This window comes from Tachypleus tridentatus, unplaced genomic scaffold (genome assembly GCF_004210375.1).
Source record: "Tachypleus tridentatus isolate NWPU-2018 unplaced genomic scaffold, ASM421037v1 Hic_cluster_2, whole genome shotgun sequence".
Classification (NCBI taxonomy): domain Eukaryota; kingdom Metazoa; phylum Arthropoda; class Merostomata; order Xiphosura; family Limulidae; genus Tachypleus; species Tachypleus tridentatus.
Window position 1 is genome coordinate 38,510,619 of NW_027467782.1, and position 14,340 is coordinate 38,524,958.

At 30.4% G+C, this 14,340-nt stretch overlaps 1 protein-coding gene across 4 annotated transcripts in view; it reads left to right on the plus strand.

The window, feature by feature from the left end:
• The window catches only part of LOC143242564 (serine/threonine-protein kinase ATR-like), a 43,553-nt gene that overhangs the window by 23,791 nt on the left and 5,422 nt on the right, over positions 1 to 14,340 (plus strand). Inside the window, exons 4-7 of one of the 4 annotated variants that reach the window (XR_013022929.1) lie at positions 347 to 541; positions 2,483 to 2,575; positions 4,207 to 4,362; positions 12,638 to 12,773. Coding sequence is in view for 3 of the 4 variants with exons in the window: in XM_076486027.1 (XP_076342142.1) it covers positions 347 to 541; positions 2,483 to 2,575; positions 4,207 to 4,362 (444 nt within the window). In the remaining variant the exon portion in view is untranslated. Of the gene's footprint in view, positions 1 to 346; positions 542 to 984; positions 1,239 to 2,482; positions 2,576 to 4,206; positions 4,363 to 6,512; positions 6,531 to 12,637; positions 12,775 to 14,340 lie in introns of those variants that run through there. The other 3 variants (XM_076486027.1, XM_076486029.1, XM_076486028.1) reach the window with 3 other exon arrangements.

A 14,340-nucleotide genomic window follows, 5' to 3' on the forward strand; every position in this document is an offset into this window, starting at 1 on the left:
TTTAATTTACTGAAACCTTAGCTTCTGTATGTTCAAGCATAAAAAAGTACTTATCACTTTAAAATACATATTTTATATTATATTATATATTATTTTTATTTTATATTAAATACATATTTAAAATACATATATTTTTTTACCTGTTACATAGGTAAAGATCAAAGTATTTAGTAGCTCATGTTTATAATGTATTGTTTATTGAAAGTGTAAAACAAGCACATAAATATGTATGTTAGTCTTTGGTTTAAAATGGGAAAGGCTGTATATGTAGTTTTAAAACTGAAATATATACATTGTTATCACTGTTAGAAATCACTTGTACATCCATGTTGCTTTTGAATAATAGAGCACTTTACGCTACATGTTGCCTCCACTTGCTACTAAAGCTTCTCCTGAAGCTTCAATGTTGCTGAAAGTACTGGCCAAACAGATGAGAATACAGAAGCAAGAACTCTTAATGAACCATTTTAAATACATATTTTCATACCTTGTTCGTCACTGCTCTAAAGAAGAAATGGAGAAAGCACTCACCTATGTTCAGGTAAGTACTACTTGCATTCAACTTTGGCTTATATTTGCTATTACTTAGCCATATAATTGTGTATTTATACAGCACTTTATTAAAAACAAACAATACTAATACACTTTTAACATAATACTGGTATTTGGCAAATTTAATTCGTATGACAGTGTTTAGAAGTAAGATGTTTATGGGAGAAGGAAGGTCAAAGTTCGTAGTCTCTCAATACTGTATGTTATTTTATATCTGCAGTTCCATACATTATTTACATTTTTGACTCAATTAATTAAATACTTAGAATTAAAGTCTTGGTTGTTTTTTTTCACATATTATTATATGGGAAAGCATGGGATTCGCTTCAGTAGATTTTTGTAAAAACTTGCACCTCTGTGAGATATATGGTATTAATTTAATAAAATCTAATTTAAACTGACTTTGATTATAACAGAATTTCTTATTTTTAGACTGAGACTAATATTGAGATAGGCAGCTTGTTGAGATGTGATTACCAGAGAATACATAATGAATTACTTCTTCACATCAGCACTCACTATGAACAAGTCTTTAGTGGACTTGCAATGTTGGCATGGAAAGATGAAAGTTATGATGGAACAAAGCCTATTACAAAACCAGAAGATATAGTAATGGCTACAGTTGAAATTTGAAATACTTAAAAAAGTTGCATTACATATCTACAACAAATAAAAAATCTGATTCTGTGCTGTAAAATGTAAATTTTGGGCAAATATCTCAATAAAGATAAATAAAAACTGACATGCTGTATCAAACTATTATAAGTTTAGTTGGAATTTCTTTTGGTAGCATCTTGACTGAGATTTTTCCCTGTATCTCCTTTTTGTGGACAGTTAATGTTGAATTGTTAGTTAAAATAAACATTATGGCCATTCAAAGTAAATGGAATTGTTAATATTAAGTGAAGAAGTATCAGTAATAACCACTTGTTTAATATATTTACTTTTAGTAAAATTCTAATTTCCTGAGAGCTAATTGAATAAGTAAAACTACTTAAATATTTAAAAGAAACCTAAGTTTTAGAACTTCATCTAATTAATATAAATTAAAAAAAAGTATTTGTGAATGTTTGGTGTGTAAGAAACTTTTCTAAATCTTTGAAAACGTTAAAAAAATGAAACATCTAGGAGAATTCACATCTAGTGTACTTTGATGACAATTTTGTTTTAAATCTTTACATTATAAACTAAAATATTTGCACTTTTTTTAATACAGTACATTATGCAGAATATATTAAAAGCATGCAGCCATGTATGGAAAGTAATAAATTTAAAAGGCTGGCTGAATAAAGTGTGAATTGAGAATCACCTTGAATATTAATATTTCTCAAAACTTGAGACTTGAAGTATCCAGAAAAATTCCAAATGATTGTTTCTGAGTAAAATTTGTCAGTTATTTACTCTTGATGAGTCATATTGGTCAGTTACTTGTATCTGACTTTAAAATTCTGGTATTTATACAAGGAAATTATATGTTAACATAACATAAGTTTAGCATTGTTCAGAGTAAAGTATTTACAGCAGTGGTGCACAAACTTTTTTGAGTCAGGGCCACAAACAGACTTCTCGTAACTGTAATATGGACATGCTTTCAAATAAAGCAATTTTAATAATTACAAGCTACGGGAATTGTGAGCTCGCAATCTTTATGAAAATTAAAGTTGTCAGAAGTATATTTACCTAAGAATTATATACTTAAACATTATATTACAGCAATTATTGTAATATTGTATATGTAGGAAATAAGTACCAGGTATAATTTTTACAACACAACTAAAAGTAGAGTAAGAAACATAACCAGAGCAAATAGCTTCATTAATAAAATAAGTTGGTATTTGTTATAACTTTTGTGAAGAGGAATTGAAATTCATTTTTAAATCAGTAAAAAGTTATTATAACCTTTAATTGATTGCTTTATTTTAATCCATAGGCCAAATTTTTACAGCCACGACTTTTGGGTTTTCTTGCTTTCTTTGATTCCCAGTTGCTTAATGCAAATTTTCCATTAGAGGAAAAGAAACTAGTAGGTGTTTTATTACATGATAATTAGGAAATTTAAATTTATTGCTTGAAAGTTTTGTGATTCATTTGTATATTTTATTTTATTTATCTTAAAAGAAAGTAAAATCAGTTCCATAAAATTCTATGTATATCACATGTTTGTTTATTATTGGTTTTCTAAGTTAAACTATTGTTATCATTATTTAGTATAAAAAAACATGTTTGTTTATGATTGGTTTTCTAAGTTAAACTATTGTTATCATTAGTTAGTATAAAAAAACATGTTTGTTTATGATTGGTTTTCTAAGTTAAACTATTGTTATCATTATTTAGTAAAAAAAAACTTTATAATCTTAAAGTCATATTGAAAATATGAAAGTGAAATTTATGTAAATAAATATTTATGAAAGAGCAAAGACTCCCTGTATGAATAATACAGGCTTGGCATTGCCCAGTGGTTAGCTTGTAGGGTCCAGGGTTTGACATATAATGCTACTGAACATTCTTCATGCTTTCAGTTGTGAGTTTGTTATGAAAGTAACCGTGAATCCCATTATTTGACTCATACAGTTGGACAAAGCTCTTATGGTTGAAAGTAAAAGTCTGTATGTTAGTAAGGTGCTGTTCCAGTTATGTATCATTTATCCTAAGAATTGTTGAAACTGATGTAATCATCCAAAATAGTAACTATAGGTTGTACGTTATAAGAACTAGAGTTGATCATGCTGGATGAAGGTGATGAAGTTAACCATCTTAGCTCCAATAAAAGAACGAGCTCTTTCTTCATCGTTATCCTCCCATGAATTTATCATAGGAAAAAAAATTATAGACTTAATACTGAATGGAACACAGTTATCTATTCACAGAAAATATAGTTTAATTTTGTAGGATATTTGGATATGTTATTTTTAGAGTTAATTAGAGTATGGTGCATGTTTTGTCACTAATGGTCAGTACTCTGGTATGTACCATTTACCCATAGAAGTGTTTCTTGAATATGGTTTGTGCTTTATATATGGAACCAATCAGCTTCATATTGTAGTATTAGGCTTACATTTAATTATTTCCTACATCTAAATACATTAAATACAAGGATTGATAAGCTTGCCTGTAGGAACAACACATCCAAATATTGGACAATATTTTGAGTAGTTACATAATTGTATTCCATCCTGTTTAACTAATTGTGGACATTAATGAAATATTAAGAAATTTTGTTGGTTTCTAAGGTTTTTAAAGAACTGACTTGCTAGTATTAAACTTAGTGATACAACATCAATGAATTTTTTGTAGTTTTGCAAACATGAAATGTTTGTTATTCTGTATAGAGATTGTAGCAGTTTCTCTTAAGTGTATCGAGTTTTAAAATGTAAACTGTAGCTGCAACATCCTTATCTTTATATCATCAGAAATTTCATTTAATTACTGTTGTTGGACAGGTTTATTTTAAACAAACGTAAGAAGTTTTACCACTGTCACTGTATGACACTTATGTGCTTAATTTTTGGTAGTATATATTTGAGTTTTCATGTTTAAAACCTGGACACTTTTTTTTCATAAAACAAAAAATCTAGAACTTTACAACTGCTCAAAATTCATTAAATACATAAAGAGAACTTTTATATCTAAAACTAATTTTCTCATTTATTTTAGGCATTAGGAAGTTTAAATTCTATTATGGAGCTAATGGGTCCAAAGCACATTACTGCAGTGAGGATGAAAGTGATGGCTACTCTAAAGATAGCTATTCATTTTACTGAGGAAGATTTCCCTCAAATTTGTACTCAAGCCTGGAACACTTGTTCATAAGTATATTTTCTTTACTTTGCAATTGCAAGAAAAGTAACTTTTAATTAATCTACTTATCTAATGAAATTTCTTAACTTAAACACATTTTTTTATAATTTTATTGATTCCATAGGGTTTTGAAAATGGTAAAAGTGTAGAAAACTTTAAAAACAATTTTGAAAATAATATTCTTTCATTGTGTCTAATATTTTATAAATATTTCTTTAATAACGTCTACTTTGATTTGATGTGGTTTGTTGTCTTAAGTGTTTATGATCTTTGTAGACTTATCTTTCACATCTATTGGGAGTGCGTACTCGTGATTAGTCAGTATTGCATTGCATTGTGCAGGGAATAATATGACTTTTATTAACCCTTTTCAGATGGGTCACATGTCAAAGGCCATGTTATTACATTTATTAAGTTGCATTCAAAATTTTATTGAAATACAGTTTTATGAATTTATCTCTATTTCTGGTATCAAACTGTAGATAATAATTCAAATTTTGATATTATACAGTATTTAATTTTGTAGTTTAAAAGTAAGTATTAAACAAATACACCAAAACTTTAATTTTTATATGTTCTGTGTTGTGTTGAATGTAGCACTGGTTCAAATTAAATGCTTGTGATGTAAAAACACAACGTCTGTAGATGTACCAACTAGGAACTCAAATGGATAAGCTAAAATATAAAAAAAAACACACTTTTATCCTTTTAATTTTCTAAACTATAACAATATTTGTTGAATCGTACCTTTTCATTTTGAGAAATGGTCCTGTATATACATTTACTTCTATATATGATCTGAAAAAACAATCAGAAGCTCAGAATATTTTTTTAATGATTTTCCTAGCCATTTTCAAATGTGATGGTGTCCTCTCTTTCTTTCGAAACAAACCTTCATGCTGCTAATTTGAGTCTTTAGCCTGTTCTAGATTTCCTGTTTTATTTGATACAAATACAGTTTAGTTTTTAAACTTGATAAATTATAATGGAATTCTATGTTATCAGTATAGTAATTTATAACTGTTTGATTGTTCTAATGTAAAAAAATATCAAAAAAAAAATTTTGTTTCATAACCTCCACATGGGACATTTCTGAAGGCTTAGCAAGCTAAGACAAACAGCAATGAGGACATAGGTTGTAACTAAAACTGATAATTGTTTGCTTACTTTGTTATTTACTGCTCTACGTTTTGAGATAAATTAGTTTAAGAAAATTTGTTTTAAATAGTAATGTTCTATATAAATATACAATTTATAATAATTGTATATGACTGTTATTACCAAATACTAGTCCACTAAAATGCAGATGATATAGGTCACTTTGTAAAACCTAAAGGTCAGTTTTATATTATTGGATACATTAACATTAGCAAACATGCACTGTGGCATTGTAACTTCTGAATTGTTAGCCAAACAGGCTGAAAAGTCAATATTATGAAAATAGTAAATCTATATAAATGTATAATGTCATGAGATTTAAGCAGTTGTGTCTAAACATTTATGTTTTGTAATCTGTAGTCATTCTTGAATAAAAAAAAAGCATAATTTATATTGGTTTTGTATTTTTATATGGTGATTACGAAATTGGTCAAATCGACTGAATCCATGTAGAAATTCGTTAATGGACATGAAATAAAATATTTCTTCTTAAGAAACATTTGGTAAAGCTAACTAGATGTTATAAGGATTTCTCATGTGAAATTTTAATTTAGAAGTTAATTGAATTTTGATATGTATCAAATTTATGATATTTGCCAACAAAATTGATACACACAATTTTCTTAACACAAATATATTTTAATATACAAACAACAACAAAAACAATAACTACGGTTTATGATAGTAGCTATTGCAAATATTAGTCAATATACAAGAATTTTTAAAACTTATAAACTATACTGACTTTTCTATCTGTCTAGAACTGAATATTGTATTGACAGTCCAGGTCCATGACAAGCAAATTAATTTTGAGTTGATATTGTTACACTTTGCTTAAGCTAGCCAGTTGTTTATTTTTGGATGGCTTGATGCTTACAAGCTGACTTTTATCAACAAAGATATTCAATGTCTGAAGTTAATTTACTGAAGTTGAATGATTTGTAGTGGTTGAAATCTGTAAACTTTCCTGGCGATCTTAAATGTAAAAAATCTGTCTTTTTTAGTTATGTATGAAGGTTAGGATCAGTCTACTTATCTCGTTGTCATAATGTGAAGGTAAGATTCCATTTGTCTATCTCATCTCTTCAGTAACTATTAACTCATTTGACCCATGTATTCTTCACTGACCATGACACAAAGTTTTAGTGTCTTACATTCAATATTTTATTAAACTAATTTTTGTTTATGTTGTACCAATTAATGTAGCATATAAGCTTAGCTAATAATCCATGCTTTAACAGTATACGTTTTAAGCTCCTACTTTTACAAGACAATGTTAACTCAAATTCTGAATTTCCCTTAGTATGACACACATTATGTATTTTTGCTAAGTATCTTGTCATCTTTATTTTTTCCACAATTCTTTGAAAAATTAAGAAATTAAACATTCGTTACTCACTATACAATTGTTATTGCTCAGGCAAACCATATTTTTTATTGTCTTCAATTTTGCATGATAACAGAGATATAAATAGAAAACCCCTTTTACCACACCTACCTGTCACACCCTCTCTTTCAAGATATGTTAATAGTTCTCTTGTACATTTAACTACATACTACCTATAAACAATAGGAAATTAAGGTTTTTATGTGTCAAATGATATATTACATTCTGTTCTTAACAGGTATATGTAAATTTCAGGTTTTTATTTACAGTTACCAGGTCAGCCAAAATGACTGATTGCATTTTGAGTTAGGGTAGAGAAAATAACAGATGAAATGTAAATAGTTACTGGAAACAAACATTTAAAATGTCTATAAAAGGTTTTGGGTATGACAAAAAGGAAATTTGGAATTTTTGAGATTAAGAAAAGTATTTTTAATCACTGACAATCAACAGCAAGAAACAAGAAGTTTTGGTAAATACTTTATTTCTTGATTTTCATGTTTGTTTGTTATTTATTATTATAAAAGTAACTAAAATATAAAAGTAGGGATCTTTTTAGGTTAGTAAAGACTAAATTAGGTAAAATAAATAATATGATAAAAGTGTTTCACAAGGCACCCAAATGAACTGCATGTGCTCCAAGTGATTTAAACCTTATAATGGCACAGATAGTAGCTAGAAAAGGTTCAAAGTGCAAGAAAACAAAATTTGATTATAAATGTATGTGCACTATTATGAGCTTAAAACTACATCAGATAAACAAAAGTAGTTTCATGTTACAATTCTAAGAATAAAAGAGGGTAATTTAGTTTTATTTAATGGTGGTTAGGAGATTAATCGAACTGACTGATCTGGTTTTAAGATAGAGTAGAGAAAATGAAAGGTGAAATATGAAGTTTTCTGGGAAAAACATTTGAAATGTATTTAAGTGGTTTTATAAATTGCACAAAGGAATACTGAAACTTTTTTGGAGGAGAAAAAATATTTTTAATCTTTACACACTGCATCCTCAAAACAAATACATAATATATTTACAGACAAACCTTTATTGTAGTTTGTTAAAAATACTTAAAAAAATATGATTTTGTTGTGTGTGAAAGACTTGTAATGTTAACTGAAAGACTACCAAGTTTTGTTAAGACTTGAAATGAGTACAAAGAGGTCATGTGTTTGGTAATTTTAACTGAATTCATGATGAGAGGGTTAAATCCAAAAGCACTTTAATGAAATCATAACATTACAAGTCCCATTACAACTTTCTGAGCCAAGGAAAGTTCCATGAAGATATAATAATGAAGAGCCTGCTGCTTCTTTCAAGGGCAATGACCTTTTCATGACTATCTGATATTACAGGTCTTGTTACATCATTTTAGAACCAAAAATAATTTCATGACTATTTGACATTATAGGTCTTGTTACATCATTTAGAACCAAGAACACTTTCATGACTATTACAGGTCTTTTTGCATCGTTTAGAACCAAAAACACTTTTATGACTACCTAATATTACAGGTCTTGTAACATTTAGAGCTGAGAAAACTTTCATGGTGATGCAATGTTACAGGTCTACCAAAGGTGTTCAAAATCAAAATGATTTTCATAAAGATGTAACATTGTGTCCTTTTGAATTTACCACTTTCATAGTAATTTGATGTTGTAGGTTCTTTCATTTTTAAGAACACTCTTGATATGTTGTACCTGTAAAGGCCTATTTACATCCTTCCAAGCCCAGAACACTTTCTGGTTGATCCTTTTGCATTTTTTGAAGTGAAGAATATTTATGCTTTTATTTATACAGTGAAGAACAGATACTACTAAAGTCGTATTCAATGAATAATATTTGTAAAAAATTATTAATTTAAAAGAGTGGAATAGAGATCATCAAAATAGTACAGCCTTGATATTGATGAATCTTCTGTCCAGCTGAAGGAAGTGATAAAAGACACCAATAAGAACTACGTATAATCACATTCTTTTCTCATTTATAAAATCACACATTTCTCTTCACTAATTCACCAACTTGTGACAACTGCTGCAGCCCTTCCAGGTAGCACCTCTGAAGTGGAGTGTGTCTCCTCCAATGTGCACAGCACAGTCACAGACACAAAACACTACACCCACCTTAAATGAAGTTGATATGAGGAATAAGAATGACTAGGGCTATTTTTTATAACATTAATCCACAACTGTTTGCAGGACCATGAGCAGTGATTTCCTGGTTAATAAAAACATGATCAGAAACAAAAAGTTGGATGTGTTTATTGTTATTACTTAGTAAAATCTACATATACATCTATACTAATAATGAAATTAACTTTGACATGTGATTCAAAAGCATGCATGTAAAGTAAAGTCAGATACATGCCCTAAATCTAATAAGCTACATGTGTGTCACTCTGTCCTTTTTTTGACAGTTGGCTGGATTTTGTTCCTCTTGCACAAAATAGTAAAAGTGTTTTCTTTTTGCATCCCTCACATTGTTATCTTAAATCAACAAGTAAAGTATAGTGTCCCCTCCCTAGTGCAAAGAAAATGGCTTCACAGAACAGAAGAACCAAATCTTGTATTGTACTCTTAGACTTTGAGAGAAGGATGAACCCACCATAAATGTTTTCCTAACTCATGGATTGTGTATTAAATAATAGATATTATTGTATAAGAAAATTTAAAGGCTGAACACTATGTGCTTGGTGTGATTCTTTTGTGTGGTAAGGGGTCTTACCAGGAAAGGTTCCATATTTTTAGTTTACTTTCTGTAGATGGGTGGCCTTGTGGTGACCCCTTCCAGGATTAACCTGAGAACCAGTTTTGGACGTTTTCAACAGGTGTTGTGGACATTGTGTCAGATGTTGGTGTTCGGGTATGATGTTCATGAAACCCTGGTGTAGCTGCAATGCCCTTGTTTAGCATTGTAACGTGTAGCCTCATAGGACTCCATGGTAGGCAGGGTCAATGGGTAGTAAATCTTCCTCTCACTCTTATGAATTCCGTAATCCTTGAAAATCACCACAACCATCAGATCTTGTAACTCAATTTTTAATCCTTCATTCTTTATCTGATTAATCCTTGGGGCATATGTCTCCCTTTTTCATTTAAAAGGGATTAGAGTGGAATATTGGCTTTCCCAAGTCCATCAAGAAGCTATGTTTTGGGGACATCTTTGTGGAAATATCAACCCCAAAACACACTGAACACCTCCTGAATTTTAAGGCAATTTGGGATATACCCACTGATGTTACTCCCCCCTTGCTATTGTGAATTCTTTACAAGGAGTAATTGTTGAGAGTAATTTGAAGAACATTCCTGAGTTGGAGATTCTTGCTTGTTTCCCCAACCAAGGAGTTTCTGTTGTGCAGCCATTTCTTCACTTGCAAGGACAGAATTATGCTGCCAACCAGTGTCGTAATTTTGACATTTAAATTGTTACATCTGTCTGCCTTGACATCGACCTGAATTGTAAGGTGTGGGTATATTCCTAACCCTCTCTGATTTTTTCAGTGCCAGCAGTTTTGATTTCAAAGACATCACATCGTAGTTCTTTGACGTGCACTTTTTTGTGGTGGCAAAGACCACAATGCATATGAGTACAAACTGGAACCACATTGCATTAAAAGTAGTGGTTGTCACCTCTTTTACTTTTGTCCTTGTCTTAGGTGGGTGGAGGAGAAAGAGGTACAGTGTTTTAAAACAGTTGACAACATTTAGCTTGAAACTCAGAAATTATTTTTCCCCAACTCCATTTCAGACATATGCTTCTGCACTATGTACCACTGCTGCAGTGCGAGTGCAGAAAGATTTATTTTCCAACAATGTGAAGAGTATTTTGCCCTCTTTGGATAAGTGAATTGGCAAGTCAGTGTCTACTCCTCACTCTGTTCCCACCATTCTTTCCAGTGATTGCTCAGGTCCAGGTTTTTCAGCCCTGCTTCTGGCAATATGCTATTAAACTTTAATCCTTACCACAGCATTCCCTTGAGGTTCTATCTTCCTCAGTGAGCTGTGCTCTTTTAGAATAGACAGTCTGCCACTCTTCTTTTTAGCCTTCATATTCAGGTGCACTGGTAGAATTGGGTGTGCCATTGGATGTCATTGCTGTTTCCACTGATCAGCCCATACTGCAATAGCTTATTATCATTCCCACTTGTTTATCTTTCTTTGAGTCATCTGAGGAAGGCAGATATTTCCAATTGAATGTACTATCTCTTTAATAAATATCTTTCAAACCATTCTTCTATTCCTATTTATGCATATGGTTTAAAGAAGGTGTTTCTGTACAACCTGCCAAGGTTTTTCTCCAAATGATTGAGAGGGGGGAAGTTGTCCTCACTAGGTTATGCATTGGTCACAGCTTTTTAACTCATTATTTTCTTTCATCTGCAACTGAGCCACCAATTTGTGGCCTTTGTAACACTCAAGTCACAATAAACCATGTTTTACTGTTATGCCATCATTACAATCATAAGTGATGGCACTATTTTCTATATGCCTTAAGTATGGGTTTACCCTTGACATTGGAAATGGTAACACTGTCCGACTTCCTCATGTCTTTAACTTTTTTATGAGCCATTTGCCTTTTTAATTCTATTTAGATCTTTTATACAAATTTTGGACATTGTTTTGTTTTAATTTAATTTATTTTTTTGCCTTTTATAAGACATTCCTTTTCCCTATTTTACTGCTTGTTTGGTGTAGATAGTCTAGTTGGTTTGTGTCAGTAAACACCAACCAACTGAACACAATGTAGAAATATCAAAGTTGTTTTGATTAACAAAGTTTCCATTTCTTTGTTAGGTGGAATTGCCATAATAAAATGAGAAAGTGCTTAACAGTTATGAAATACAATTATATAGAAACATCACAAAGTCTAAAATAGTGGTTATGTACATAATAATGTGAAGGAAGTTTTTCATGACAATATGACTGAATCTACTTTACTGAATTATTTTGGATGGTGATGTATTTTATGTTTAAGCAGTCAGTCAGGTTTAAAAGCAATCCTTTTGGCAAGTTGAAGTAATGTGTTCAATAAATACAAGTTGATTTTTGTTGCAAACTGCAGGTAAAGAACAGTATTTAGGGAAAAAGATACAAGGCTCATATCACTTGTTATTGCACTGAAATTGAAAAAGTATAATTAAGGGAACATGAAGACTGAAGAATTCAGTAGTACTTATTCAGTAACCTGTTTCTATTGTGTTTTAGCTGTATTGGACTCACTGCAGTTTATTTATTGTATTCAGTGCAATTATTTTGTTACAAAATATAATAAGCTTAGTTTATTGGAGTTCGTGTATCTGTTAAAATCAGTAAAATAGATCCTAGTAAATGACAAGTTTTAGAAAAGATGTTGGAAAGCCCTTCATTTTTTTATTTTTTTTTTACATTAACTTGCATGAATAATTTATGTGCATCTCTAAACAACAGTTCATAAGTTATTTGTAATATATAGGAATACATTTGTGAAGATGAGAAACACACTTCAAGTAAAAAATGTATTCTGAAGACAGCTGGTATGGATATTAGAACTTTAACATAAAGCAGAGTCAGTTGCAAACTCTCTCTTTGTTAACCTGAAGATTACATGAGAAGATCAAAATATTCTTCTGTGCTTTATGTTAATTAAAGTTCTAATATCCATATTAGCTGTCTCAAGAATACATATAGGAATAGAGATTATTTTGAAGTAGAGAAGTTTGAGTTGAAACTTAAATAAATGTTTATCTTCTTTTGTTTTGTTTTTAGATTAGAAATGAGGAGATTGAGTGAGAACCAAAAGTCTTCATTTTTTTATTTAAGTGTAGAAGATGAAAACTTTGCTTATGATTTGGTTCAAGAGCTAGTTAGGTCTTTCCTAGCAGCTGAAGACACCAGAATACAAGTGAGTGGTTATTTTATACTGAAGTGTGTCTTTTGACTCTGTGTTATTGGTTTTATTTCACATTGACATACTTATGAGAAATGGTTAGAATAATTAGACTACCTATACAAAAGTTGCACAGATTTGAAAAATACTTTATTTTCACTTTACTTAAATTTAAGTTTTCATTTGTTAAAACTTAATCATTTATTTTAAAAAAATTAGTTTAAAATATAATCTTAATTATCTATGAACCTTGCCATTTCTTTCTTTCACTATACATGAGATATTAAATTTTTCAGAAATCTCAAAACAAATTGTTGATCACAGTAATCACTAGATATTCAGTGAGATATGACATTTAGTTTACATTACCCAGTTGCTTTCTTACCCAACAAATGGTTTGTAACATGATGTTCTGAAATATGGACAAACATGTTTTGAATCTCCTGTGGTCTTCAAAATATGGATACAAATGGGTGAAGAAGTTCAGTGCAACAAAACATAAGCCACATTTTAAGGTGTGTTACCAAATCCTGGACTTACGAATGACAGCAGAATGTGCTTTTATATATTTCAAATACTGCATACCATTTTGGATTGTATATATGCTTTGAACAAAATACAGATTGTGACAATCATAACTCGCCACTGAAACACACTGTAAATGGAGAAAGTTTTAAATCGTCATCAGGTAAATAGAATAAATAAACTATCAAAAGATCATTTGTACAGGGTGTTCAGAAAGTCACTGTGCACTTGTATATTTATTAACAGACATGTTTCAATATAGAATACAGGAGGTAAATATGAATAACAATTATAAACAATATTAAAAGTGACCCCTGTTGGCTTGGATCCTTCTTATTTTGTTTCTAAACACTGCTGTCAGTTGCTGGCTTGAAATAGACTGAATAGACATATAATTACAAAACTGCACAGTGACTTTCTGAACACCCTGTATAACATTTTGTAACTCCGTTAACAACATCACTACAGTTGATAAACTTCTGCCAACCTGCATGGAGCCTAAGACAAGACCTTCCAGCTATATGAAGTAGTAAAGGTGTGCCAGGCACCAACAGAAATATTTTTTTTTTTTGTTAAAAAAGAGCATGAAGTGAAAACATAAACTAACCATCTTTAGTGGCATAAAATTGAGTGAAACCAGGGAGAAGATACCTCAGTGTTGTCTTTACAAATCCACTACTATCACTAGTCAGTAGGAACATTAAGATTGTTCAGGACATAGAATTTTGTGTGGAATCAGCAGATCAGTTTTCTGGAGGGCAAAAAATATAGAAATGTCACTTCTAAGTGAAATATATTTAGAGAAGAGAAAATACTTCTAAAAGTGAAGGAATTTCTTCACTGAAACAGTGTTAAGCTACATCTGCATAATTTTAGGACTAACAGGTTTCACTTTTATAAGCTCATTCATTACTTACAAATAGACTTAATGTGTTGAAATAAAATTATTTGTAGACTGAGAATGTTTGTATCCTGTGTTTTGAAGCACCCATTGATAAAGTTGCAATATTGCTTTGGACTTTTCATTATTGTGAGTGAAAGACCTGTTGAGCTTCAT